The sequence below is a fragment of the Electrona antarctica genome, assembly GCF_951216825.1.
Source record: "Electrona antarctica genome assembly, chromosome: 7".
Taxonomy (NCBI): domain Eukaryota; kingdom Metazoa; phylum Chordata; class Actinopteri; order Myctophiformes; family Myctophidae; genus Electrona; species Electrona antarctica.
Window position 1 is genome coordinate 26,759,230 of NC_136812.1, and position 16,363 is coordinate 26,775,592.

At 43.6% G+C, this 16,363-nt stretch overlaps 1 protein-coding gene across 2 annotated transcripts in view; it reads left to right on the plus strand.

Annotated features, from left to right (window-relative positions):
• anos1b (anosmin 1b) overlaps nucleotides 1–15,617 on the plus strand; it is a 53,466-nt gene extending 37,849 nt beyond the window's left edge. The window contains exons 8-15 of one of the 2 annotated variants that reach the window (XM_079505005.1): nucleotides 1,209–1,434; nucleotides 5,431–5,569; nucleotides 8,411–8,770; nucleotides 9,682–9,776; nucleotides 10,980–11,142; nucleotides 11,793–12,034; nucleotides 12,905–13,048; nucleotides 15,011–15,617. In XM_079505005.1, coding sequence (XP_079361131.1) covers nucleotides 1,209–1,434; nucleotides 5,431–5,569; nucleotides 8,411–8,770; nucleotides 9,682–9,776; nucleotides 10,980–11,142; nucleotides 11,793–12,034; nucleotides 12,905–13,048 — 1,369 coding nt within the window. In that variant the 3' untranslated portion in view covers nucleotides 15,011–15,617. The remainder of the gene's footprint in view (nucleotides 1–1,208; nucleotides 1,435–5,430; nucleotides 5,570–8,410; nucleotides 8,771–9,681; nucleotides 9,777–10,979; nucleotides 11,143–11,792; nucleotides 12,035–12,904; nucleotides 13,049–15,010) is intronic. The other variant, XM_079505006.1, reaches the window with a different exon arrangement.
• The last annotated feature ends 746 nt before the right edge of the window (nucleotides 15,618–16,363 follow it).

Consider the following 16,363-nt stretch of genomic DNA (forward strand, 5'->3'; position numbering starts at 1 on the left):
ACAAGGAAATGTTCTTCTATATCAGACCAAAGAATGTGTTCACATTGAATGTAACACAATATACAATGTGACAATCATCTACTAGGTTGCTGACACAGAAGTGGTGCAACTGTTTCACCACTTTCCATTTAAAGCATTTAATTCAGTACAGTATCTACATCCAACACTGATTTATCGATGTAAATGAAATGACCGAAACAAAGATATTCAAGCATACAAGCAGCCAAAATGTTTTTTTTATTTAATATTTGTTTTTGGCTTTTTGCCTTTATTGATATTTACAAGTGAAGGTAGACAGGAAAGAGGGAGAGAGAAGGGAAGAGACACGCAGCAAAGGTCGTCATGAACGGGACTCGAACACGTGACACGCTGTCAGGCCAGAGCCTATATGTGGCATGCGCCTGGACCACTAGGCCAGCGGGCGTGGCCAAAATGTATGTTTGTTTTTCAGGAGGGTGGCTGGTATCTCCCTTAAGGGATAATGTGAGAAGTTCAGTAATCCGTGAGAGACTCATGATGAGTCAAGTCGCTGCTCCTTTGAATAGAAAGGAGATAGTTAGGTGGTTTGGGCTTATAGTAAGGACGCCTCCTGGCTGCCTCCCCAGGGAGGTTTTCCTCCAGCTGGGAGGAGGCCACGGGGCAGACCGAGGACAAGGTGGAGAGATTATATCTCCATGCTGGCCCGGGAACACCTCAGGATTTCCCAGTCAGAGCTGGCCAATAAAATATCTGGGGTCAACTGCTGGAACTGCTACCTCCACGACCCGACTTCGGATATGCAGTTGAAGCTCATGGAACCTACATACTTAATGATCTCAGCACACTTTCATTCAAAAATATATACATTTCCATGTGTAATGGCACAGCCTAGAGTTTGTACATTTACCAATATTTGTCTCCTACATTAGATAATTACCGGTATCATTTTATTCCTCAATATTGTTAATCGCTTTCATAGGTTACATCGGAAAGTCTCCCACATAGCTTTTTGTCAATGCTATTGCTGTATGTGCAGATTTGTTCGTTTCTGTGTGTGCTCTTCGCTCAGGTGTCTCACTTTTTATACTGTATAAAAACAAGAGATAACTTCAAGAGAACAGGGAGAACAAATTGATCCTCACCATGTTTACTGTATATGAGTGTCCTGACGCGTCTCAAACGTCTAAAGACTTGTGATATTTATCCCTCATGTGTTTCTACTCCTATAGGTCGAGGGGGCTTAAAGTTTCTATGCTTCTGCACTGGGACCCCCCCAGGGACGGAGACCTACCAGTCCATCACTACAGAGTTATATGGATGCCTCAACACACATACACGCGTCACAGAAACACACACACGCTGCACGCGGCACACAAAAGCACACACACACTGCCTTTACACGCACATACAGCTGGACAGGACAAAAAGGAAAGCAACAGCAGAGTAACACAAGGGGTAAGGAAACTTATATTGTCTTTTTTGAGTGGTGCAACCACTCCCTTACGGAGCTATGTGTGTGGGTAGCTGGCTGGGTGGGTGGGTATGAGCATGGCTGCCAGTACAGTACAGTGACAGTACAGTACAGTACAGTACAGTACAGTACAGTACAGTACAGTACAGTACAGTACAGTACAGTACAGTACAGTACAGTACAGTACAGTACAGTACAGTAGAGGGACCCCCACACGGTAACTCTGTCATTTCTCAACCGCTTCGGACACCGGGCGGCTCGCCGGACTGGTACCCTGGGTGCGTTCCTGTGGGTCAGTACAGTGACAGTACAGTACAGTAGAGGGTACAGTATTTTTTTGAGGGATGGAACTTAACACATCTCACCAAATCTCTTCGCAGAAAATGGCTGATCTACAAGTTCAAAACACACGCAATGTGTCGTGAGCTTCTAGATCTGCTATTTCAATATTTGCCCATTATGACATGCCAAGAATAGAGAAGCTAGGGTTCATGTGGTTAAAGTATAGAAAGGACTGCACACTAGCACACTAGCACACTAGCACACTAGCACACTAGCACACTAGCGAAATGGATGATCTATAAGCTCACAACGTGTCCCAACATGCCATGTTGGAGCTTGTAGATGGTGAGCACTGAGCAGCTATGGTGTAAAGGGAAAAAGGACGGGTCTAGTATAGACCCCTGAGGGTCCCCGGTCAACGAAGTACGTAGGGTTCATGTGGTTCATTGTGTGGCATTTAATGAATAACAATGTTAAAGGCCATCTACAAAAAAAAGTAGCATATCATACAATTCAGATGAGTTTATCCATTTTCAAGGACCATCAGAATTATGTCGAAGTAAAAAGCTTGTTTATTCTTACCTCAGATTTCCCAATCCAGTCTATTGAATGTCATAATGATAGGGCAGTGTATACATATTTTTCAGCCATTGTAGTTATACGCCTAATTGTCATATAATTATACGTTGGATGTGACTAAATGCAATTAAACTCCATTTTAAACAAAAGGCATCTCAGAATGTGCTGGCATTCACATTTCATGTTTTGAAAATGCTACTGTCTGGAATTCATGTTACTATAAGCATAAACATCAGTATCACCACTTTTGACGTGTTGCTCCTTGGTTTTTTGTTTTTGCCTCAGATGTAGTCAACACATTATCTGAGGTATTTTTGATTATGAAGTTATTAGGCAGCCATCTGAGGACTAGCACATGTTTCCTGTGTATCCAAAATGTGGTTTTGTCTGAGTTGAGTACATGCTATTAAACCAGATATGATCATTTTTGGAGTCATATGGTGACATGTTGGCTTGGCTCTAGAAAGTTAGGATAACATGCCAGCTTAGCTATGTAGCTTGACTGACAACACAGAGCTATGGCTTCTCTGTGTTAATATATCATGTTTAACTCAAGTCAAAGCAGCTGCAAATGTACTACTGACAACATGCCAGTCACTATATTGGTTAGAGAGCACGGGAACATGAGTATCGGCTGTCACGGTAGTGCAGCATGAGGCCTCTATGTATAATATATGTATGGGCTACCTTGTGTTGAATAAAACATATAGGAGTTTAAATAATGATAGAACGAGCCATTATGTCCATTGTTATTACAGTGGTCACTGAAGGGCAGTTTCTGCATATCTGTAAGACGATATCTACTGTTTTGCATGGTATCATTGCTGCTACAATTCTTTTTAAATCTCCAAAATGGCACAATATGTAAAACAAAGAGTTGCTTTCAGATTGTTTTTAATTAAATTGTATTCTTGGACCTTGGTGTCATAATGACAATTACATAGGACCATGAGATACTTTATTTTAGAGTACATAAGAGAATGAAACATGGAGTTTCTAACGTAGGTAGTCATGCACCAGTAGTGGTATGGTAGGCTTTAGTCATTCTAAACAGTGATGGAGATCACAGACATGGCCTGGTGGAGCCATTTATCTGTAGTCTGGTCTTCTGTTCTGCTTGGCTGGGAGGCATGGAATTTAAATGAGGGCCTTCCCCAAATCCCCCCAAAAGAGTGTTTCCAAGCCTCAGCTGCACCTACTGTAGACTCACAAACAGGCAGTGTACCAACACACACACATGCAGTGTACCAACACACACACATGCAGCGCAACAGGTAGAAAATAGCTATAATGCTGTTCTACTGGAAACTGACAAACATGGTACATCTGGTTGAACGCTAGCAGTGATTTAGATAAAAGCTGAAACAACGGATGGAACAAGAACAACAACAGATGGAACAACAACAAGAACTAATTGAATGATCAAAGAACAGCTTGAAGATATATCAGCTAGTTGATGAAAGTTCATGTCATGGAAGAGATAGCATACATAGCTTTGACTGGATTAGATACAGAGATATGATCTCACGCAGCATCATTACAGGAGTGGTGAACCCCAGAGGTGTTGCCAGACATTCAGACTACAGTATATCCCTTACATTACCACATGAAGCTGTATTCTCTGGATACATACACATACAGATTTCATTGAGAATTCAGTGGGCTAGCTGGAATGAACTGTAATCCTGAAGTTAGAGGGAAAATGTAGATTGAGGAAATATTTAAATAAGGGAAAAGCCTACACAGAGTCTGTCTTTTTGAGTACAAATCACAGTTCCTTTTACATATAATGACCTACTGACCAAAATAGACCCGGATAGACCTCCAAACTCAACTTCAAAGACTTTTTATTTCTGTGTTCTCCACCACTACACTATACACTCTCTCGTGCGCGTGTGCGCACTTGCACGCATACGTACGTACGTGCTGTGCGCACACGCACGGCGCGCACGCACGCAAGCACGCACACACACATGCACACACACACACACACACACACACACACACACACACACACACACACACACACACACACACACACACACACACACACACAGCCATCCATGCCATATGTTTTGTCTATCTAGACGGTAATGGAAATACTTCAACCCCATTTTGTGCACAGGTCACTGGGAAACAGCTTTTAACTAATTCTTTCACAAACACACTTGCACGCATACGCACACACACACGCATGCACGCACGCACACACACACACACACACACACACACACACACACACACACACACACACACACACACACACACACACACACACACACACACACACACACACACACACACACACACACACACACACTTTTCTTATCATGCAAACATCTCTCTGTTGTGACTTGCTGCAGCCCATTCAGATGGACAGATGTGATTGACTCAAGGCCTGTTAATAACCTGTCAATCAAATAGTAGACTAACACAGAACAGCTCCCAGCTGTTACTTATAAAAGTATCATAAGAGTAAAGAGGACAAAGGTGGTGATAACTGGCGTTAATGATGATGTTGCTTTGATTTCCTTTATTTTATTCATTTAGACGGAATTTAGACGGATGTTAGCTTACGTATAGCCTGGAACAGACCTATGCTTTCTATGGCATAGGCAGCTCCCGGCAGAAACTACACGCACCAGCAGCAGCAGATGAGCCTGATTAATTGTGTATGTGTGTGGCTGTGCGTGTGTGTCAATTGAATAAGGCTGCAGACCATCAGTAATTAGCAGATAGAGAGAGACCCGTTGGCGCTACTGCAGGGTTCCCCAATAGGCGGCCCTATTTTTTTTTTAGGGGGTCCCAGATATAAATGGCATTAAATGGGGGTCAGTAGCCTATGCATGTCAAACTGGGCATCCTTTTCAAATGGGGTCTTGCCCTGAAAATGAATTTTCAGGGCAAGACCTCAACCTCGTGCGTGCGGACTCGGCCCCCAGCCTGGTACCCTAGTCAAAATATGGCCCTTGAGGAAAATTAATTGGGGAACCCTGCGCTACTGTATGCCACAATTCAATGGGTTTTTTCTTGATGACAATTGTTTTTGTATTTGATGTATTTATTACCAGTGCCTAAATTGTATTTATAATATGCATGTTCTAATGTGCTGTGTCCAGCCGCAGTGCGAGCTACGCCTAGAGGATCTACTTCCTGCCACTCCCTATTACCTGTCCGTCCAGACGGTGGCCTACTGGGGTCAGAAGAGACTGAAGAGTCCCAAAGCCCACATTCTGTTCACTACTAACACTGATACAGGTAAAGAGTATGCCTTTCACTGCTGTCCGTCACTGCTACGGGTAAACTCACATAAGTCTTAAGAGAATCTGCTTTTTTGATTGATTGAATAGTTTATTGAACATAAATGTAAAAACAGAGTACAGTCAAACACTCCAAAAGGGATAGTACCAAATAATGTCCTTGCAGTCTTATTTCCATTTAGGCTGTATGCAATCAATTCATAGACATAACATGAAGAATAACAAATTCAATATCATCAATAACAACAAAAAAATCTAAATCATTTCAGAACAAAAAAAATATATATATGTACAGAGTGGGGAAAAAGGAAGGGGGAGTGGGATCACCTTTTGAAAGGGGGAGGATCATTTCCTCTCCCTTGGGCCTGCTGAAAGGTTGATTGTCTGTTTTAAATGATGTTGATGCTGCTCTGATCTATATCCATGTTGTAGCTCAACATAAAGGCTAGGCAGAGTCCACGGTTCCTGTCTGTGTAATATGTGCTACACTCCATCGTAGACTTTTTTTTCTGTGTTGGTCATGTGGCTAGTTGTATTGTCTGTAGCCTGCAGGTTTTGCCATATTTAACTCATGTTTAGACAATTTACAATTTAGGCATTTAGCAGACGCTCTTAATCCAGAGCGACTTACATTAAGCAAGAACAAAAAGCATGGCAATACATCACATACATAAAAAGTATTTATCATGAAACATGCGTAAGCTAAGAACGTAACAGTGGAATATCTATTTAATGAAACTATACATATAAACTATATACATAATATACTATACTATGCTATACATATGTACTATGAAGTGCTATGACTACATATAATGCAATGCAATTTAGAGCCAAAGGGACCATTCTAAACTGTAAGTATAGCTGCGGAGATACAGTATGTACGCTAAAAACGTGATGTGAACTGAGTATCTTTTCCTGATTATATCAGAGGGAAAAGTGCCCAGAAATGGTGACCACACACACACAGCATCTACGTAGCAAAGTTTGTTTAGTTGAACATATTCTAGAAGAGGAGTTAAATTAACAGACTTTCAGGTGTGCAGGTGAAGGTTATATTGATGAATGGATGAATCAAATCCCAGACACATTAATCAGCTGTCGGACACATTTTTTAATGTTTCATTAACTAGACAGTATGTCAGTAACACACCAAACTGTACCGCACTTCATTTCCTAACAGAGCCATGAATTATTCAGGTATTGATTTTCCTGTTAGCACTCTGCTGCTGTTCTTGGCACCGTCAGCACGATAAGCCTATCTCACAGAATTTCCCCGCCCCCCTAAATACGCCCCCTTTCGGGGTTAGTGGTGATAGCGTGACGTCACTCCATAGACGCTACATGTTAACAGAGGTTATTTAAGAAGTCTACAACTTTTGTTTTCTCAAGGTAAGGTTTGTTCTATCTGCTCGACCTGATTTACCATCTTGTTTGCTTCATAATAATATTGGTCTGTCACATTTTTACATTAGAAAATGTACTTAGATTCTCCAGAGAAAAAAACGTGTAAATGCCCATGTTAAAGTCACCACTATTTACCGGAAGTGGGCGTGAAAAACGGGCTGTGAGATAGGCCTATTCTGCAGCTGCACTGTTAGAGCACACACCTGTATGCACACACACATGCACACACGCACACATGCACGCACATGCATTCACGCGCATGCATGCATAGGCTATGTAGTGGAAAGTGGCAGTGTTAATGGTGGTCCAGGTAAAACCAATTAACCCTTATTTGGTCAGCCCAGTCCAGAATATAGCCAGCTGCGGTTCCCATTATTGGGTTACTTACATTCCAAAGTTTTATATGGAATGTATTCTTGTGTATTCTATTGTAGCGTGCAGTGTGTGTGTGTGTGTGTGTGTGTGTGTGTGTGTGTGCGTGTGTGCGTGTGTTTGTGTGTGTGTGTGTGTGTGTGTGTGTGTGTGTGTGTGTGTGTGTGTGTGTGTGTGTGTGTGTGTGTGTGTGTGTGTGTGTGTGTGTGTGTGTGTGTGTGTGTGTGTGTGTGTGTGTGTTGCGTTTGTGCGTTTGTTCATGTGTGTAATTAATATCAACTGCTAGTAAATATATTGCTTTTTAATTTGTTAATAATCGGTTAATCATTGCAATCTTTAATAAGCTGTATGGCCAGTTACCAGGAACACGTGTTTCTCTGTGTTTCTCCGCTGAAGCAGCTAAAGCCCATAAGATAAGGGCTCAAATGTCGATGATGCAGTGAGCAAGCTCGCTACCGGCTAGTAGGTACCGCCCCTATAATTTGTGTGTGTTCCTGGAAACACAATAACGCATTCATACATTCTGTTTTATATAATGTATTTTATATGTTTGCTCTGGAGTGTAACATGTTTTCATCATGCTGTCATTTACAAGCAGTCAGAACACCTGCTATATAAAAATGGCACTTACAGGAATATGAAATTGTTATAGAGAGGCACCCACCGTGCTCAGCCCACGCATGTCACTGTGTTCCAGGTGGTTTAAGGGTCATTGCACTAATGATATTGTTTTTTATTTCTTGTTATTCATAAAGACATCAGTGTGGTAGGAACATAGTTTTCAAATAAACGGTCACATCCCATCCCACCTCCATTAAGCTAGCGAGAGGCTCCTTGTAAGCTTTTACAGTATGAGCGTATTTCCATTGTAGTTAGCAGGTTTGGTTTCATTCCAAACAAAGGCCATCAAAACAGTAAAATGCTTATGTCTCTTCTCTTCTCTTCTCTTCTCTTCTCTTCTCTTCTCTTCTCTTCTCTTCTCTTCTCTTCTCTTCTCTTCTCTTCTCTTCTCTTCTCTTCTCTTCTCTTCTCTTCTCTTCTCTTCTCTTCTCTTCCACAGTCCTCCCTGACCAACCTCAACCGGATGCCACCAAAAGAGAAGACTTCTCCAATGAACTGCCATCTTCCCCCGCCCTCTCGTCCTCTCCCTCCCTCTCCTCTTCCTCCAACCTCCACCTCACCCCCGCCCTCTCGTCCTCTCCCTCCCTCTCCTCTTCCTCCAACCTCCACCTCACCCCCGCCCTCTCGTCCTCTCCCTCCCTCTCCTCTTCCTCCAACCTCCACCTCACACCCGCCCTCCCCCACCCTGATCCCGCACCCGACTCCGTTGCGGCCAGCAACCTGCGCCTGGAGGTCGCTGCCCCTCATTATCATGACAGCCAGCTGCAAGTCAAGGTGTTTTGGAAGTGGCTTCATCAAGGTGTGTTGCTATGGAAAACACCTGGATAGTGAACTAACAGGGACACAAGCTGTGTATTGCATGTACAGTACTGGTAGAGAATACCACATAATTCAAATTGATCATGACAGTACATTAACACCTTTTACACACAAATGGGGGAAAAGTAGACAGACAGACAGACAGACAGACAGACAGACAGACAGACAGACAGACAGACAGACAGACAGAGTCCAATGGACATGCACACAGGCAAGTTTCCTCAAGAAGGCAAGAATCAAATTTTCTCTGTACAGTCTGCAAACTCAGCTTTCCCCCGAGTCGAGACTGGATGCTTGGAGGCCAGCCACCTGATTGGCTGGTTGAGCTATAGACAGGAGGTGCTGACTGGCTGTTATCTGACTGAGAGGGAAGAAGAGACAGCAAGTCATATTCAATAACATCAGCGTGGACAAATAATCAACAGCAGCTGTGTGTGTGAGAGCATGCCCCCCCCCCCCCCCCCCCCGTGTGTGTGTGTGTGTGTGTGTGTGTGTGTGTGTGTGTGTGTGTGTGTGTGTGTGTGTGTGTGACAGTCTGTATAATGTGCATGCATACATGCGTGCCTGTGTGCATGCTTGAGTGCATGCATGTGTTTGCCTGTGTACATGTGTGCATGCATACGTACGTGCATTTGTGAATGCATGCGTGTGTGTACGTGTGTGTGTGGGTTGAAGGGTAAAGAGTGGATCTCGTGGCAGATGTGATGAAACAGGAGAGAACAGAAAGTTTGTCTGAGTGAATCTCAGGATGCGTTTCTCTCAGGTTTCACACTATTCTAGACACACACACACAGTCACACACACGCACACGCACTCACACACACACTCACAGGGACACGTAGAGGCACGTGCACACGGATTGTTTCTGATCTATCCCTTGTTGTATTACAGCCAGACAGAGAGACCTTGGCCCATATGTCTTGCGGTGGCGTCCAAATGCCTGTGGTACTAATGTTACCAACACAGAGAGAACAGCCACTCTACAGGTACAAATACTGTGTGTGTGTGTGTGTGTGTGTGTGTGTGTGTGTGTGTGTGTGTGTGTGTGTGTGTGTGTGTGTGTGTGTGTGTGTGTGTGTGTGTGTGTGTGTGTGTGTGTGTGTGTGTGTGTGTGTGTGTGTGTGTGTGTGTGTGTGTATGCACGCGTTCATAGGAGATCAGTTTCCGTCTTCATAACTCTCATATCAGTCTGGAATGCTCTCAACCGTAAAAGTGTCTGTCTGGCCTGTCTTTCTGTCATAACTCTCTCTCCCTCTGCTATCATCATCCCTCTTTCCGTGTATCCATTACTCTCTCTAGCATAGCTCCGCATCAAAACTCTGTTCAACCTTTTTTTATTATCTCGCTTTTCCAGTCTAAAATGCTACGATTATTTATTTATTTTGAAAGATATCGGGGAAAGGTTGGTCATGCTTAATCTGTGTCGAGCATGTAGAAAAAGCTTCTGTGAGAGAAATGCATTACCATGCAGCTTATACCCTCAACTTCTGCATTCTAGACTCAAGTTAATTTTCATCTGTTTCCAAACGCTAAGTCATTCAAACCATTCACAGCGATTCTACATTGACATGTGGCGCTGTGGCTCACATAGACGCAAACGTTGAGCAAGAGTGTCAACAGTGGTGGACAAAATGACCCGCTTCATGCGTGGACGGCGGTGCCTAATGCCAAAAATAAGAAGAAAAGAGTTGGGTAGAGATCACTGTGAAGCTAGAATAAACACAGGAGCAGAACTCAGAAAGGTGATGAGAGCTTTGTGAGCGTGTTGGGTCGAAGGCAGATGCAGAGCTCACATTGTTTCTGCTGGACACGTCCAGGTGTGTGGGGAAGCCAGCGGGAGGGTCGAAAGGTTCTCAAAACATTGCAACCATTACTCATAGTTAAGAACTGGCATTTCAAGACATTTATCATAACCACAGGAACCCTAGAGTAGAGTACGTTTTCTGGGCATAGCATGGTGGACAAAAGATTTGTCAACCGTCAACGAAGTATGTAAAAGAAAATCTATCTATCTATTTTTGGTTCTGGGCAACACCGACATGCAATACACATGAATAGCTAGCTGCTCAGCATCTCCCTCTGTCTCTCTTCCTTCATCTCTGTCATGTCTCTGTGTGCTTCTAGGGAACACATCACACCATCACAGGCCTGCTGTTCTTCATCTCTGTCATGTCTCTGTGTGCTTCTAGGGAACACATCACACCATCACAGGCCTGCTGTTCTCCTGTAAGTACCGGCTGGCCGTGGCCACGGAGGAGGACCAGGATGCTCAGGCTGTAGCCTGGGTTACGACCCCAGCATGTACCTCTGTCAGGGTCAGGGGGGGCAAAGGCCTGCCCTGCAGCACTGAGGGTAATACAAACTCTTCATAGATATACTATATCACACTGTACTGTACACGCACATGCACACACGCACGCACGCACGCACGCACGCACGCACGCACGCACGCACGCACGCACACATGCATGCATGGTTCACACATATGCATGCATCACATGCACACACAGTCTCCATTTTGTACTTAGATTGTTACATTCCATTGATTTACAATAATTCCTTTACCCTAATCTCAACCTATAGAAATATCTGCTTATCATATTAATCTTCTCTTCTGGGAACATTTGGTCCCAGCAAGAACATGCAAGTGTACAAGCACGCACACAATTTATAGTGTCTATCTTTAGCTTTAGCAGTTTGCCAAACCACTGTCTTTATACACAGTGATACACACTTAGCACCAGGTCTGTTTTCAATTCACTTTCCTCTCATTCAGTTCAGCTGAAGTGGATTTCATCATCAGCCTTATGTGTAAAACAAATACTTAAAATTGTCATAGACAACCTATGTAATAAATGAGAAGATTGCTTTATGCTTAACAACGTATATCTGATTAGATTTTAAATGCATTGAACTAAACGTAGGACTGTAAAGTTCACACATGCATTGTGAGGACTAAGTGAAACCTTGCAATAACCTTGTTCATTTTTTGTTTGGTTCAGGGCGCCCTCTGTCAGGCAGAAAGGTGGTACTACGACCGGAACGGCTAACGGCAGATTTCCAGCAAGTCAACGGTTCCCTGGTCACTACATTCCGTTGGAGGTTATCCCAGCATGCACTGGGCCAGCCTGCTATTGAGGGGTTCCAGTTCACATGGGCACTGACGGCCCCACCGTCAGGGAGCACCGTGGAAATAGAGGGCCAGGAAGATACTCTTATCTCCCAAACACAGATAGTTGCTCCGGTGAGGAAATGAATGAGACAATGCACTTTACACATAACCGACATTGATTGAACCCCATTTGAACTCAACAATGACGATATCGTAAAAGGGGCTCTTAAAATGGGGCAGCTGGAGCATTAGATCACAGAGAGCGTGAGAGGGACAGTTTGTGTGTGCACGTCTACAGTATGTCCATGTGCATGTGTGTATGTGCACACACTCACGTGTGCTTGTTAACCACGGTATTATTTTATGGACAGGGGAGTAATCACTTACATTCACTGTTTTAACAAATTTTAACCATCCAATCACCAGTATGAAACACCTGCAGTTACTTGTGTCGTTGAAGAAATCGGTTTTCAATGCGAACGATAATTGGATGAAAATGAAACACTTTCCAGTCTAACAACTTCATAAGGATGCAATCAGACGCAGACCGCGAACATCCCTACCATACCGTTTAAATGGCCACTTCATCACGTAGGGAATGTTCCCCAAGCACTACAACCCATCAAAACATATTAAAATGCCTTTTTCCTGTTTCCTTTTGCCCTAAAATGAACTGCAGAAACTTCAATACTTTCATTTAAAACTAATTACGGAGAACATAGGATTTTTATGGTTATTTTTAGATCATAATTGTTTCACTCGGATAATGAGCTTGTGTGTGTGTGTGTGTGTGTGTGTGTGTGTGTGTGTGTGTGTGTGTGTGTGTGTGTGTGTGTGTGTGTGTGTGTGTGTGTGTGTGTGTGTGTGTGTGTGTGTGTGTGTGTGTGTGTGTGTGTGTGTGTGTGTGTGTGTGTGTGTGTGTGTGTGTGTGTGTGTGTGTGTGTGTGTGTGTGTGTGTGTGTGCGCTTCTGTGTCTAACGTCACTTTGGTCTCTGCCCCCAGTCCCAGCGCTCGGTGACAGTGTATGGCCTGAATGGGGACAGTACTTACCAGCTGCAGCTACAGGTGCTCACAGCAGGGGGCAGCAGTGGTGCTGCAGTCTCCAGGACCATACACACTCCAGCTACCAATGCTACACTGCTATAGGTAGCTACCTTGATTAAACACACTAGAGAGGTGCCCGTGGGGCCTCTATGGCGGTGCCCGTTGGGCACCCGTTGGGCCTACTTGGAATGATGCAAGTTGGAAATGCATGCCCCACCCAGATATTATGTCTGTGTCCCTTTTATGCCCGACGTCAGAATGATGTCAGATTTCTGTATGTGTCTCTCTGTGTCCCTTTATTTCTATGGAGTTCTGTGTCAACCATGCCTAAATATGGAGTGTTGTGAGGTCAGAACAGGCCAGCTCTATATATGGACCTTGGGCAGGGGGCCGGTCCAGAGCCCGGGCAAGCCCTTTTTGGGGCAGACGTACAGATGTACACACAGAGACTTGGTGCATTTATAGTTAGAAGATAGTACTTGGATGATTACAACTAAAATGCTACCAAATCAATTATATTTTATCTCAATAATAGGAAAACATAGTTAGGCCCTAATGATATTTTCATCTGAAGCTAAATTCTTCCAAACATTTCACACTGCTCATTGTCTCCACCAAGCCGAAAGCATGGGGAGAGTTTGTTTTGCACTCCATCTGTGTGTGTGAGTCTGTGTGTGTGTGTGTGTGTGTGAGTGTGTCCGTCCGTCCGTCTGTTACCAGGTAATCTCCGGCACCGTTAACCCGGTCGGTACCAAATTCTGCACACACACTCCCTGGATGCCAATGATGAACCTCTGCCCCAAATTTTCCAGAATAGCCTGTTATAGCGCCACCAGGAGGCCGACTTTTGAAAAAAAAAGTTTTATATTACTCCTCCAGATTCTGTCCAAAAATCCCGCAAATCGTTACACACTATCTCTGTAGTCATGTGTTCAAGACGGATCTGTCCGATATTTCATATTCCATCATAATTGGCTAACATTGGCTTTCAAAGTTGGCAGGATTGGCCGTTTTGAACAAAAAGCCTCAAATCATGAACGCAGCGTGCAACGACGCAGCGACTTTCCTACTAGGTTGAGGAATATATCCCACCCTCTGTTATAGTGCCACCAACAGGTGGATTTTTGCAAAACATTTTTTTGGAACAAAATGCCTCAACTCATCCAATTGCCATCCAAGGTGTAATAAGAAATGACACCCTTTTCACATTGGCCTATTATAGTGTCACCAGGAGGCCACATCCTGACCTGCCCTACTGGAGACCTGTGCCCCGGTGGGCACTTTATCTAGTTGTAAATGATAACAAACTCCATCAGGAGGATAGGAGTGTGTGTGATGTTTGGCAAAATGTTTAGGAGTAATATAAACATTTGTGTGTGTGTGTGTGTGTGTGTGTGTGTGTGTGTGTGTGTGTGTGTGTGTGTGTGTGTGTGTGTGTGTGTGTGTGTGTGTGTGTGTGTGTGTGTGTGTGTGACGCGACTTGGCCTGTTGTAGCGCCACCATGAGGTTGATTTGAAAACTGTCAAGTGGCATTTCTTCCTCAGCCTAGTGGGAATATGCATGCAGTTTCACCGCAATCGGACGCTGCGTTGAGGAGATGAGATGAGATGAGATGAGATATACTTTATTAATCCCCGAGGGGAAATTGAAGCGTTACAACAGCACAATGTGACAAACACAAGGAGCTGCTGTAACAGGCAGCTACTTTACGCAGCGCCTCAAGTTGTGGCGATTTGTACAAAACGGGTACAAAACGGGCTACTCCTAAAAACTTTAGAAGCCAATCGTAGCCAATCAGGATGGATAATTATGAGAATTCAAACAAACCTGTCTTGATCACATGACTATGGAGAGCATGTGTACCGATTTGCGTGAAATTTGGATAAAATCTGAAGGAGTATTAGAATATGTGTTTTACATGTCGGCCCCCTGGTGGCGCTATAAAGAGCAGATGTGAAAAATTCCAGGCAAACACAGATCGGTGCAGTTATAGGTGAAAGGTTTTGTCTTCTGCCATTCAGCCTGTTTAATGCCAACATTCATCTTCTGTCTTCTCACTTCCAGGTCACAGTTCACTGACATCATCTGCTGCTTCACGTCCTCTTCATCAACATGTTCTTTATTCTTCGTCTGGTCCTGCCTCTCTTACCCGCCGTGCGCACACGCACGCACGCACGCACAAACGCACCCACACACACACACACACACACACACACACACACACACACACACACACACACACACACACACACACACAGCAACGGATACGGATACGGATACGGATTCAGATACTACAAATAAAATCATATCAATCACAGTACCACACTGATTAAAGTGAATAAACTGTCTGTGATCTTACATGCTATGAAAAAGAAATAAAGAAAACTGGTCGGGATGCACCAACAAGTACTGTTAAATGATCCGGTGACTCCAGACTAATGGCCTAAGCCTACAGTATATTTAAATAAAAATGCTTATCGTCAGCCTAGATACTATTAATGTATCGTGTTTAGTACTTTGTATTGGCAGTCTGTCTGTATATCATTCCACCTCACTCTACATCTAATATAATTGGCGGTCTGTACTAGCCTCGCATAGCGATAATAATATCACTGCGTGGATATTAGTCTCGTCTTGATTTTTTTCTGCAATGTCCCACCCCATATTTACATACTGGGCCCTGGTTGGTTATAGCCTGGTTCCAGACGAATCTGGTTGGCTCGGCCCCACTTCGAGGAGCCATGAAGTCCTCCCACAATTGAGAGGAGCATTGCGGATGCAATACTTTGTGAGCTTGTAGATTTGCAATTTTTGGTGCATGATGTCGTGAACGGGAAAATAAATTAAACGGATAGTTCTACCCCAAAATGACTTTTTTCCTATCGATTACCTATACCCCATGGAGACTTGAACTCAATTATTTCATGACCAGCAGTGGTTCCCTATGCTATGGAGACACAAATAGTCTCCTTTGCGTCTCCATAGGGAGTATAGGGAGCATAGGGTGCTGGTCATAGAAAAAGAGGAAAATATTTATATATATCCATGGGGTGAGTAATGAGTTATCGATAGAAAAAAGTCATTTTGGGTGTGAACATTCCCTTTAAACACTACACTTCACTCCACATCCAACCTTTAGCATTCTGTATCCTTACATCTCACTATTCTACATTCAAGATCCAACCTTCATTCACAGCCTATATATCCTCCCACTTCACTCTTCAGTAACAGGTGGAGGTGGAACCGCAGTGCAATGAGTTTCCAGATTGTCATGCTTTTCTCTGGAGTGCTTGGGCCTCATTCACACATATCAAACACCAAGCAAATGTTTGGTTGTTTTTTTGTTTTTTTTAGGCCACCACAATGCTTTTCCAATGGGAGTCACATGGTTTGACCAAACATTTGTGTTTGATTGCT